Below are 12,018 nucleotides of genomic sequence, written 5' to 3' on the forward strand. Positions count from 1 at the left end.
CCCAGCCCAATAATAACCACAGACATTTGTCACCTCCACGTCATTCTACCTTTAACACATGTGAAACTTCGTTCAAAGTTACACATATCACTTAATCTTCACAACATAGGAGGCAGGTAATTAGTCTCCACTCATAGATAAGAAAACTAAAGCAACAGAGAGGGCACGTCACTTGCTCATGGTCATAAAGCTAGTAAACAGGGAGCCAGGATTCAAACCTGGACAGTCTGACACCTGAATTCAACCTCCTCAGCACCGAGCAGACTGCCTGCAAACCCCACCCGTCCTGCAAGCCCCACGCACCGAGGCGACCTGCTCCAGGGAAGCAGTTTCGGTACCTCCAGCCCAAAGTCACCTCCTCCTGTCATGAGCTACAAGAGGACCTACCATTAATCTCAGGTCCTTGTCAGAACTGGGTAGACTTGCAGGCACTTGTGCTTTGGAACTAAGAAGGCCCAGATTCTAGTCTCAGCTCTGCTGTTCCCCAGCTGAGTGCCTCTAAATGAGCTAATCTCTCTAAGCTTCCATTCTTTCCCCAGAAAACTGAAATAATACCTTCCCCTCACAGGGGATGTGTGATGATTAAAGGGCACAACATGTGCAAAGCACTCAGCACAACGGCAGTGCTCACTCTCAGTTCCCATCTCTGACCCCACAGAGCCCTCCATTTTCTGGTATTATTATCTTGTTCCATGATTTAACATTCTTTGCTACCCAGTTAGAGTCAAAGCTCCTTAGAAGGCAGGGAATGTCTTCTACTTCTTTACCATCTCCACGCAGGTGGGTTAGCAGCACCTTTTGGCCAGCAGGAGAGTGGAACAGAGGGAGGCAGCATCTCAGGGAGCATCATACCTGTAGGAGTTGAGTGGCTGTGGCTCTCTGCTCAGGGCTCTTTACAAGACACTGCTTCACGAAATCCATGAAGTTATCGGACCACAGTTCTGGCTTTCGAAATGTAGGAGGGGGGTTGGTGGGAATCATGAAGATTGCCTAGGTTAAAAAAAAATTGTTTTTGGTAAAATAAAAGTGATGTACTAATTAAAATATGAATAGAGATACATTTAAAGTTTGAAACATTTTCCTCTTCTCCATTGATAAGCCCAACCAAATCCCAGCTGAAGTCTAAGTGTCTCAAAGGAGGAAGTATGACAATTAGAGAAGTTAATATAGCTCTCTCTCCCTCTCCCTCTTTCATATGTATTCCTGTCTCCTCAACCTCCAATATCCAGCAAGCTTTTTGGAGTTTTGTTAACCACTGTATACTGCCTTTCAAAATAAAAAGGCAAGACCTGAGAGCATTTTTACATTTTACAAACTGTTAAGTCTTTTAATAGAAGTACTAAGAAGAGGGAAAGCTGAGTTGGGACGTATGGTGAGAGGACTATGGAACCCCTGAGGAAGGCAGGATCGAGGCCTTTTTTTTTTTTTTTTTAAGTTTTTAAATGTTTATTTTGAGAGAGAGAGAGAGACAGAGCACAAGTGGGAGAGGGGCAGAGAGAAGGGGAGACACAGAATCTGAAGCAGGCTCCAGGCTCCCAGCTGTCAGCACAGAGCCCAACGTGGGGCTCGAACTCACCAACTGTGAGATCACGACCTGAGCTGAAGTTGGACACTTAACCCACTGAGCCACCCAGGCGCCCCAGGCATGATCAGGCATGATCAAGGCCTCTTAACAGTGCTGTGATGAGGGGCCTGGCTGGGAATAGCTTGCAAACCCCTGAGGGTGTCACACTGATAGTTTCGGTGAAGACTGCACCGATGGGCCCTTACTACTCTAGAAGCCCATGGAAGCTGCAAAGGACAGAGCCTCTGATGAGGAGAGTCTGGGGATCTCCAAACCACAACTTACACATGTAAATACCTCTGAGGCTCAGGCAGGAAAAAGACAACAAATCAATCAGGCTGGGTGCTAGGGACATGACATCAAAAAAATTGTTTGCTTTCCTCTTAATATTACTATGAGAAAAACAGAGAAAACACTGTGATAAGGGACAAAGGATACTTGGTGACTAGGGAATCATGGAGACTGATAAAGTAGAAAGCCCATGCCCTGTATAAATGAGGGGACCACCACTCAGTTCCAGTTAATGTTATGTTAAAATGTGAGCAACTAAACTATTAAAAAATATACTTTGCATTTCTGTGACCTACGTCCTGCCAGACAGCTATCAATACACAACCTCTGGTATGGAGGGGGTGGATCACACTTGAACTGATTAGTGACTTGAACTGATTAGTGGAGTCTAGACTGCCACTTATCAATTATATACAATTAATTCATTTACTGTTTGGTACCTAATCAAGTAAGCCATTTAACTTTCTAATGACGACCAGTGGCTAACCACCCTACTGGTTTTGTCCATTTCCTTACCCTCATTGGATGGATGTCAGCATATGGGGGCTTTCCCTCAGCCATTTCTATAGCTGTTATTCCCAATGACCAAATGTCTGCCACACAGTTGTATCCAATTTCTTGAATCACTTCTGGAGCCATCCAAAATGGTGTTCCTATCACTGTATTTCGTTTGGCCATCGTATCCTAAAACAGAAAAGAATAGAGATCAACACTAAGCATTAAAACTACTGAGAGAAAAAGAGACTTTTCCAACAAGAAATGTCTTGTACTTGGAATACATATAAAAACCATACTCAAGGCATGATTGGGCAAGTCACAAAAGAAATTCAAATGAGGTGGAAACATAAAAGATTCTCAATTATTAAAACACACACACAGGGGCGCCTGGGTGGCTTAGTTGGTTAAGCAACTGACCTCGGCTCAGGTCATGATCTGCGGTTCGTGAATTCGAGCCCTGCATCAGGCTCTGTGCTGACAGCTCAGAGCCTGGAGCCTGCTTTGAATACTGTGTCTCCCTCTCTCTGTGCCCCTCCCCTGTTCACACTCTGTTTCTCAAAAAATAAACGCTAAAAAAAAATTTTAAAACACACACACAGGTAACCAACCTGGCCCAGTTGGTTAAACGTTGACTCTTGATATCGGCTCAAGTCATGATCTCACAGTTCATGAGACGGAGCCCCACGTCAGCCTCTGTGCTGACCGTGCAGAGCCTGTTTAGGATTCTTTCTCTCCCTTTCTCTCTGCCCCTCCCCACCTTGCACACGTGCTTGCTTTCTCTCTAAATAAATAAACTGTAAAACACACACACACACACACAAACAAAAACACACAAAAAAAACAATCAAGTACTAAAATAAGGTTGACAAACATTTAAAGAAATAATAACCAGTGCTGAAACAGCATAGAAAAACAACAGGCACTGAAATACAGTGTTATTACCAGGGTATAAATTGGTATAATGTTGTGTAAGCAATTTAGCAATATTTATGAAGTTAAATGTCCATATCCTTTGAGCCCAATCTTTTTCTAAAAATGTATCCTATGTGTAGGTACCCTAAGATACATGCACAAATGTTGGAGAAATATTTGTAATGGGGGGGGGAGGGGAGAAAATGGAAACAACTCAAAAGACCACCTAATTAAAAACAATAAATATCCATACAATTTATTAAAAAGGAGACACATATTTCCTGGTATGGAAAATACATTGTAAAGCTAGAAATTTAGATTGCAAAATTTTATGTAATATAGCCTTGTTTTTGTAAAAGAAAACTAATGATCACAACAATAAAACAGCAAACAATAATAAATACTGTTGCTATATGAATAGCAAATGAAAAATCTCAACACACACCAAACTATTAGCAACAGTTACATCTAGAAGGTGGAATCATGAAGGAAGGACGAAGAACGCTTACTTTCCATCCCATCTACTTCTGTAACACTCTGATGGTTTACATGAGCATGCAGTCCATGTACAATCAAGAAATGAAAGAAAAATCGTGTGTTGTTTATGTACATATGTCATTTTTCTTTCCATGTACATATATTCTATAAAATATAATGTACACATAGAAAAAAGTCTCAGTTTGGGGCTTAAAGAAAAATATATGAATGTAGCACACATGGGCAAGTAACTACTTTCATACTTCCCCAGAATGGCCTGGCCTTAATGAAAGAGAACCTTTTTGGGATCCTGCATTTAGGAAGAGAAGGATTTTAAACAGAACTAAATGTGCATCAGGACTTCCCATCACCATCACTCATGTTCCTTCTGAAATGTCTGTGACCTCATTTAGGCTATGCCAGTGAGGAGCAAATGACAGCAGTATTGTTAAATCGATCACACTTTGTGAGTCCTATGCAAAAAACTAGCACAGGAACTAACTTATTGCTTAGTCATTTCCTTTGGTTTGAAACCTAAATTTGCAGTTTTCAAATGGTGGTAGTCAAAGTTGTTTTCAAGGATTATATCCTTGAAATACTCATTATTTAGAAATAAGTATTTGGATATCTAGAAATTTTTTAAAAACTAAGAGTAATGAGTGGATACTAACCCAGCTTGATCTGTATTACAAAGTTACATTAATGCAGTAGCATAACAAGGGAGAGTATCAAGTCCAGAAACAGACTATGGCAACGTATGTGTATTTATGTGTGTGTACACACAGGCACACATACACACATATACATAAAGCTTGAGATATGATTAAAATGCCATTCCAAACTACCAACCAAAGGACTAAAAAAGCAGTGGGAGTCTGGCTAGTCATTTCTAACGCTCTACACTTAATTTCCTAACTTATACTTTTCACCAAAGGAAGTTCAAACACGTTGAAAATTTAAATACAAAAACCAAAATCGGTCTGGCTCGGTACTAAAGAAAGTACTAAAAGAAAGTATAGATGGACAGTTCTAGAATGTTGAAGCAGAAAAGGACTCTTAAAGGATGGCATCAAAGGCAGAAAGCATAACATATAAGGGAGGTGGATTTCCCTATATAAAATTTGGAAACTTCAGTGCTTAAAGAAAAACCATAATCAAAGTAAAAAGGCAACTAGCAAACTACAAAAACATGTTTCAACATATATAACAAAGGATTCACAATTTTAACAAATATTTTTTTTTAGTTTTGGTTTATCGTTTTTTGTTTTAAAGTTTATTTTGTTTTTTTTTTTAATTTTTTTTTTAACGTTTATTTATTTTTGAAACAGAGAGAGACAGAGCATGAACGGGGGAGGGGCAGAGAGAGAGGGAGACACAGAACCGGAAGCAGGCTCCAGGCTCCGAGCCATCAGCCCAGAGCCTGACGTGGGGCTCGAACTCACGGACCGTGAGATCGTGACCTGAGCTGAAGTCGGACGCTTAACCAACTGAGCCACCCAGGCGCCCCTAAAGTTTGTTTATTTTGAGAGACAGCATGAGCCGGACAGGGACAGAGACAGAGAGAGGGAGAGAGAGAATCCCAAGCAGGCTCTCAGCATGGAGTCTGGGTCGCTCATCAGTTAAGTGTCCGACTACAAGATTGAGCCCCGCATCCGGCCCTGTGCTGACAGTGCAGAGCCTGCTTGGGATTCTCTCTCTCTCCCTCTCTCTCACTTTCTCTCTCTCAAAATAAATAAGCTTAAAAAAATTATTTAAATAAATTTTTAAAAAAGAACTGAGCTGAGATTAAGAGTCAGATGCCCAACCAACGAGGTCACCCAGGTACCCCTAGCAAATGGATTTTTTTTCATGTTTATTTATTTATTTTGAGAGAGAGCATAAGCAGGGGAGAGGCCGAGAGAGAAGGAGAGAAAGACCCCAATCAGGCTCCACACCATCAGTGCACAGCCCAACATGGGACTTGATCCCATGAACTATGAGATCATGACCTGAACCAAACTCAAGTCAGATGCTTAACCAACTGAGCCACCGGGGCCCCCAACCAACAATTAAGATGAAGAGTTAACTTACAAAAGAAGAACTGTAAATGGCCAATTGTCAAATGTAAAAATAGTTTCAAAATGATTAAAAAGATACAATTTATTTCTCATTCAGTATTGGCAAATATGAAGGAAAATGGACATTTTTCAATTCATTCATTTTTTAATTAACTTATTTATTTATTTATTTACTTACTTACTTACTTATTTTAAGTAGGCTCCATGCCTAATGTGGGGCTTGAACTCACGACCCTAAGATTAAGAGTTGCATGCTCTAGGGGTGCCCGACTTCAGCTCAGGTCGTGATCTCATGGTTCTGTGCTGACAGCTCAGAGCCTGGAGCCTGCTTTGGATTCTGTGTCTCCCTCTCTCTCTGCCCCTCCCCTGCTGGTACTCTGTCTCTCTCTCTCTCAAAAATAAATAAACATTAAAAAAAAAAAAAAAAGAGTTGCATGCTCCACAGACCGAGCCAGCCAGGAGGCCCTAAAATGGACACATTTATATACTACAGTTGGAAGAATAAATTGTTCCCTAGAAGGACTTTATGTGTTAACAACAAAATCTTTTGAAAGACCCAGAAATCACAATATGGAATAAGTTTCTGATTTTGCTTTTCAAACATCAAAGCAATTTCTGTGCCGTTGCAATACCTATTAAACTCCCTAACATAATTCAGGAAGATTTAAAAACAAAAAACAAAACAAGACAAAAAAACCAGAAAACTCGACCTAATACCAGCTCTAAACAAACAAGCAAAAAATATTTTTTCTGCCGCCCAAGAAAATTGTTTGATGTATAATGTTGTTGCTGCCAATTTTAGTACGTATCTGTCCAGAACTGTTTCTGTTTTTCTATATATACTTCATATACACTTAGGTATTTTTCAAAATCAGGTAATGCTACATTTCCTGTTTTGAAACCATGGTTTTTTCATTGCCATACACCGGTGACGTAGGAGGAGAATCAAAAGGCTGTATCCTGGAACCAAACGAAGACTGTGCTCAGTAAAATAACTGCCAAATGCTTCCTGGTTGACATGATGCTATGTCTTATTCAAGGAAAGCAGTTTGGATTGAATTTTTCTTCCTTTTATAAGTATGATGATGAACAGAATTCAAACTTCTACTCTTATCGTTTCTTGTTTTAGCTTTTATTTTTATCAAAGTTAAAATCCAGGACCTGAACCCCAGGAAAGGATCTGAAGTAACCTACTAGCTCTTTTGTAATTTTATTGGCAACTTTTATAAACTTTTTATGAATACAATGAAATTAAGTATTGTATTTAAAAAATACCTAGGGGTGCCTGGGTGGCTCAGCCGGATGAGTATCCAACTTTGGCTCAGGTCATGATCTCACAGCTCGTGAGTTTGAGCCCCGCGTCAGGCTCTGTGCCGACAGCGCAGAACCTGGAGCCTGCTTTGGACTCTGTCTCCCTCTCTCTCTGCTCCTCCCCCACTCGCACTCTCTCTCTCTCAAAATAAATAAACATTAAAAAAAAATTTTTTTTTTTAATACCTAAATAACAGGAACTCCTTCTCAGGACAGAGCTGAAAGTTACCAAGACAAGTAACATTTCTACTTACTGTAAGTTGACCCGCTACCCCAAAATCTGCAAGTTTTGCATGTCCTTCTGTATTCAGCAAAATATTTCCTGCCTTGATATCTCGGTGTATTTTTCTCATAAAATGAAGGTATTCCAGTCCCTTTAGTGTTGACTGTAATATTGTAGCTATTTCATCTTCTGTTAACTGGGGGACAAAAAAAAAGAATGAAAGGTTAAAATGCCATCAGTTTACATCAAGGGGAAAAATTAGATGGAAGCTCCCATCCTAGAATATAAGATCTTACTCAACCTGTCACAACATTGGACAGCTTGTACCATCTCTCCACTAACCACTTCTAAAGTGGTATTTCCTGTCCCATCTCTCCCCAGACATCAGATTCACATATCTGCCTACACAGCATCTCCAACTGAATACCGAACAAGCCTCATAAACATAAGTCAAAATCAAATTCTTTATTTATTCCTACCGCCCCCCAGGCCTCTCCATACCACCCACCCAACCTGCTCTATTCCTCCTAGTCTTCTCTCAGTAAAAGACAGTTTCAATTGCTCTGGACAAAAACCTTGAGGTCGTCCCTAGCTCCTTCCTATCTTCAAAATATATCCAAACATATCCTCTTGTCATCACCCTGGTCCAAGTCAACTGCAAGTCCTGCCTGAATTATTCTAATAATTTCCTCAATGGTCTCATTGCTGGTCCTAACTGGTCTCACTGCTTCCGCCCTTGACCCTCAACAGCCTATTTTCCACATGGCAGCGTGCCATAATGAACCTTTTAAAATGCAAGCCAGATCTGCTCAGAACCCTCCAATGGCTTCCTAAGTCACTTAAAATTAAAGCCAGTCCTCACCAAAGTCTTCCATGATCTGGTTCCCAGCTACCTTCCTCCTCTACTTACTTTCTACCTTGCTCATTCTGTTTCAGCCACGTACCCTTCCTTGCTATTCTTCAAACACTCAAAGCAAACTTCAACTTCTGGGACTATTCATCTGATGTTCTCTCTACCTACCATGCTCTTCATCCAGGAAGTCAGAAAGGCCTTCCCCAGCTCCCTCCATTCCTAGGTCATTCTCTACCCCTTTATCCTATCTTACCGGTAAATACAGCATTATCCCCAACTGTCGTATTACACGTTATTTGTATACCTACTCTGTGATGTATTTCCTATTAGGAATGTAAACTCCATTTTAAAATGTCTTTGATTTGTTTACTATTATAACCTTAGCACCAAGAAAGGCATGTGACACATAGCAGGTCCTGAAAAAGTATTTGCTGAATGATGATGAACAAATGAAAGCAAGAATGCTGGTCGACACAGAAGATCGGCCCAGTCCCATGCTGATGTTGTGCAGATCCAGTGCTAAACAAACGCAATCCATCAACAAACTCTCAGTCTCCATTTTAACAACTCACACAAGAAGACAGTAGGCTGTGTGGTGCAACAAACACGAGACTGGGGATTAGGAAGACCTAGTTTTTCACCATGGCTCTACATTCTAGCTGTGTGACTTAAGCAAGTTCTGGAACCTCCCTTGGTCCCAGTTTCTCAGTCTATAAAACAGGACTATTACCTTTCTTCAAGAATGTCAGGAAAATCAAATGATATAAGGCATGGAAGAATGCACATGGCTTAATAACTACTATGCTATCAATCAATCAACAAATAGTTAATAAGCATCAACTGAGAGCCAGACGCTGCTTGGGGCACCTGGGTGGCTCAGTGAGTTAGGTTTCCGACTTCGGTTCAGGTCATGATCTCACAGTTCGTGGGTTCAAGCCCCGCATCTGGTTCTCTACTATCAGCACGGGGCCCGCTTCAGATCTTCTGTTCCCGTCCCCACTCTGCTCCTCTCCTGCTCACACACACTCTCTTTCTCAAAAATAAATAAACACTGAAAAAAAAAAAAAGAGCCAGACACTGCTAATAAAATTTAAAAAGGCTAACCATTATTAAGCATTTACTCTATGGCAGGCACTGTTTTTGTAATCTCATTAAATCCTTATAAGAATCACGTGAAATAGGTACTATCATCATCATCACCATCACCATTTTATAGATAAAGACGCTGAAGCACAAACAAGTCATTTGTTTCAAAGGTCACAAAGCTAACAAGCGACAGAGCTCTCTCACTGCAGCCCAAGCAAACACTATTGGCAAAGTCTGCAAACTAGAGTTTAGGTACCTCCCGTAGCTGAAGAGAACAAAGTTCATGTGACCTGTTTACCGATCACTTATTCTAATGAATTGAGCTAATCAGGTAAGGGAGCAATATAATGTGAGCCACAAATAAAAATTTTAATTTTCTAATAGCCACATTTTAAAAAAAAAAGCAAAAGTAATTTTTTTAAGTTTGTTTTTTTAGTAATCTCTAACACCTAACATGGGGCTTGAACTCATGACTCCAAGATGAAGAGTCACTCTTCACTCCAACTGGGCCAACCAGGCACCCCCAAATTAACTGTGATAATATATTTTACTTAACCATATTTATCCAAAATATTATCATTTCAACATGTAATCAATATATAAACAATGTAAATTTTTTTTACATTCTTCCTTTTTGTAATAATTCTTCCAAACCTGGTATTTTATACTTACAACACTTCTCAATTCAGACTAGCCACATTTAAAATTCTCAGTGACCACATGTAGGTAGTGACTATCATACTGGACAAGACAGAGTTAAAACATTTTACAAAATAACATGCTATAATTAAAGATCAGCACTTAATAGCTAAAAATTACATAAACACAATAAATTAATATTAAAACATCAAACTCACCATCAAATTAGTTTTGGATTTTTTTAAAATACCTGAAACAAAGTAACTTAATGCTGCATATAAGAAAGCTTGGAATCCAATTTTTAATTCAATAAATTATTCAAGCTTTGGGACTTCTTTATCATATTGCTGGATATTATTCCTACCTAAAGAACTTGCTATTTGATCAGAAAAACACACTAACTCTGAATAATATAAATTAAGAAAAGGATATACTTGTATAGATAATCCAAAAGTTACAACTAAGTTTTATTTTTATTTTTTTAATTATTATTATTTTAATTCCCGGGTAAACATGATGCTATATTAGTTTCAGGTGTACAATAGATTAGACAGTTCCATACATTACTCTGTGCTCATCAGGGTTAAGTGTCCTCTTAATTCCCATCACCTATTTTACCCATCCCCCCACCTGGCTCCCCTCTGGTAACCATCTATTTATTCTCTCTTAACAGAGTCTGTTTCTGGTTTGTTTTTGTTGTTGTTGTTCATTTGCTTTGTTTCTTAAATTCCACATATGAGTGAAATTATATGGTATTTGTCTAACTGGCTTATTTCATTTAGCATTATACACTTTAGATCCATCCATGTTGTGGCAAATGGCAATATTTCATTTTTTTACAGCTAAATAATATTTGTATGTGTACACACACACATACACACACACACACACACACACACACACATATCTTCTTTATCCATTCATCTATGATGGACACTTGGGCTGCTTCCATGATTGGACTATTGTAAATAATGCCGCAATAAACACAGGGGTGCATATATCCCTTTGAATTAGTTTTTGTATTCTTTGGGTAAATACCCAGTAGTGTGATTACTGAATTATAGGGTAATTTTAGTTTTAATTTTTTGAGGATACAACTGAGTCTTAAAATATTCCCATCTTGGGGTGCCTGGGTGGCTCGGTTGGTTAAACAGCAGACTCTTGATTTTAGCTCATGTCACAATCCTTAGGTCTGTGAGTTCAAGCCCTGTATCGGGCTCTATGCTGACGGTGCAGAGCCTGCTTGGGATTCTCTGTCTCACTCTTGCTCTGTTGCTCCCCTGCTTACTCTCTCTCTCTCAAAATAAGTAAACTTTAAAAATAAATTAAAAATAAGAAAATTAAAAATAAAAATAAAAATAAATTATTCCTACCTTACATACAGCACCTCACGATTTACAAAGCACTTTCATATATTTAAATTAATTTTCACAATTCTGCAAATATTTAATATAGGTATTATTCCTGTTTCTCTTATTAAAACAAAACAACAACAACAACAACAACAAAACTAAAGGCTAAGATGTCCCCTGCTTTTACTTTTATCCATTCACAGTCCACACAGAAGCCACGGTTTATCTTCTAAAATGTAAATCAGATGGCTCCTCACTTGCTTAGAACCTGGCAATGGTTTCCTATGGTACCCCGATAAAAGTCAAACTCATTATCGTTGTGGACAATCCCAACGTAATCCAGGCCCGCTCACCTGTCTCACCTCATCTCCTACAGTTCTCCCTCCCCTCTCCCTCCACTCACAGTGGCCTTCTTTATGTGCCAAACCCGTTCTAGCCTCAGGATCTTTGCATTGCTTATTCCCCTACCTAGAATGGTCTTTTTCTGAGAAAGAAAGAGAAAGAGTGCTAATGGGGGAGAGGGGCAGAGGGAGAGAGACAGAATCTTAACCAGGCTCCACATTCAGCAAAGAGCCAGACACAGGGTTTGACCCCATGACCCAGGGATCATGGCCTGAGCCAAAATCAAGAGTCAGATGCTCAACCAACTGAGCCCCCCAGGCAACCCTCAAGTTTTACTTTAAACGCTACCTCCCTAAGAGGCCTTTCTCAGCTGTCCACTCTCAAGTAGCTCCCCAAGCACCCTCCACCACTCC

General features: G+C 39.6%; 1 protein-coding gene across 7 annotated transcripts in view; it reads right to left on the reverse strand.

Moving 5' to 3' along the window:
- The window catches only part of STK4 (serine/threonine kinase 4), a 92,317-nt gene that overhangs the window by 64,508 nt on the left and 15,791 nt on the right, over positions 1–12,018 (reverse strand). For all 7 annotated transcript variants that reach the window (XM_003983444.6, XM_045053562.1, XM_045053558.1 and 4 more), the window contains 3 exons: positions 7,365–7,529; positions 2,372–2,539; positions 853–990 (listed from right to left, as the gene is read on the reverse strand). In XM_003983444.6, coding sequence (XP_003983493.1) covers positions 853–990; positions 2,372–2,539; positions 7,365–7,529 — 471 coding nt within the window. The remainder of the gene's footprint in view (positions 1–852; positions 991–2,371; positions 2,540–7,364; positions 7,530–12,018) is intronic.

The sequence above is a fragment of the Felis catus genome, chromosome A3, assembly GCF_018350175.1.
Source record: "Felis catus isolate Fca126 chromosome A3, F.catus_Fca126_mat1.0, whole genome shotgun sequence".
NCBI classification, from domain to species: Eukaryota; Metazoa; Chordata; class Mammalia; order Carnivora; family Felidae; genus Felis; species Felis catus.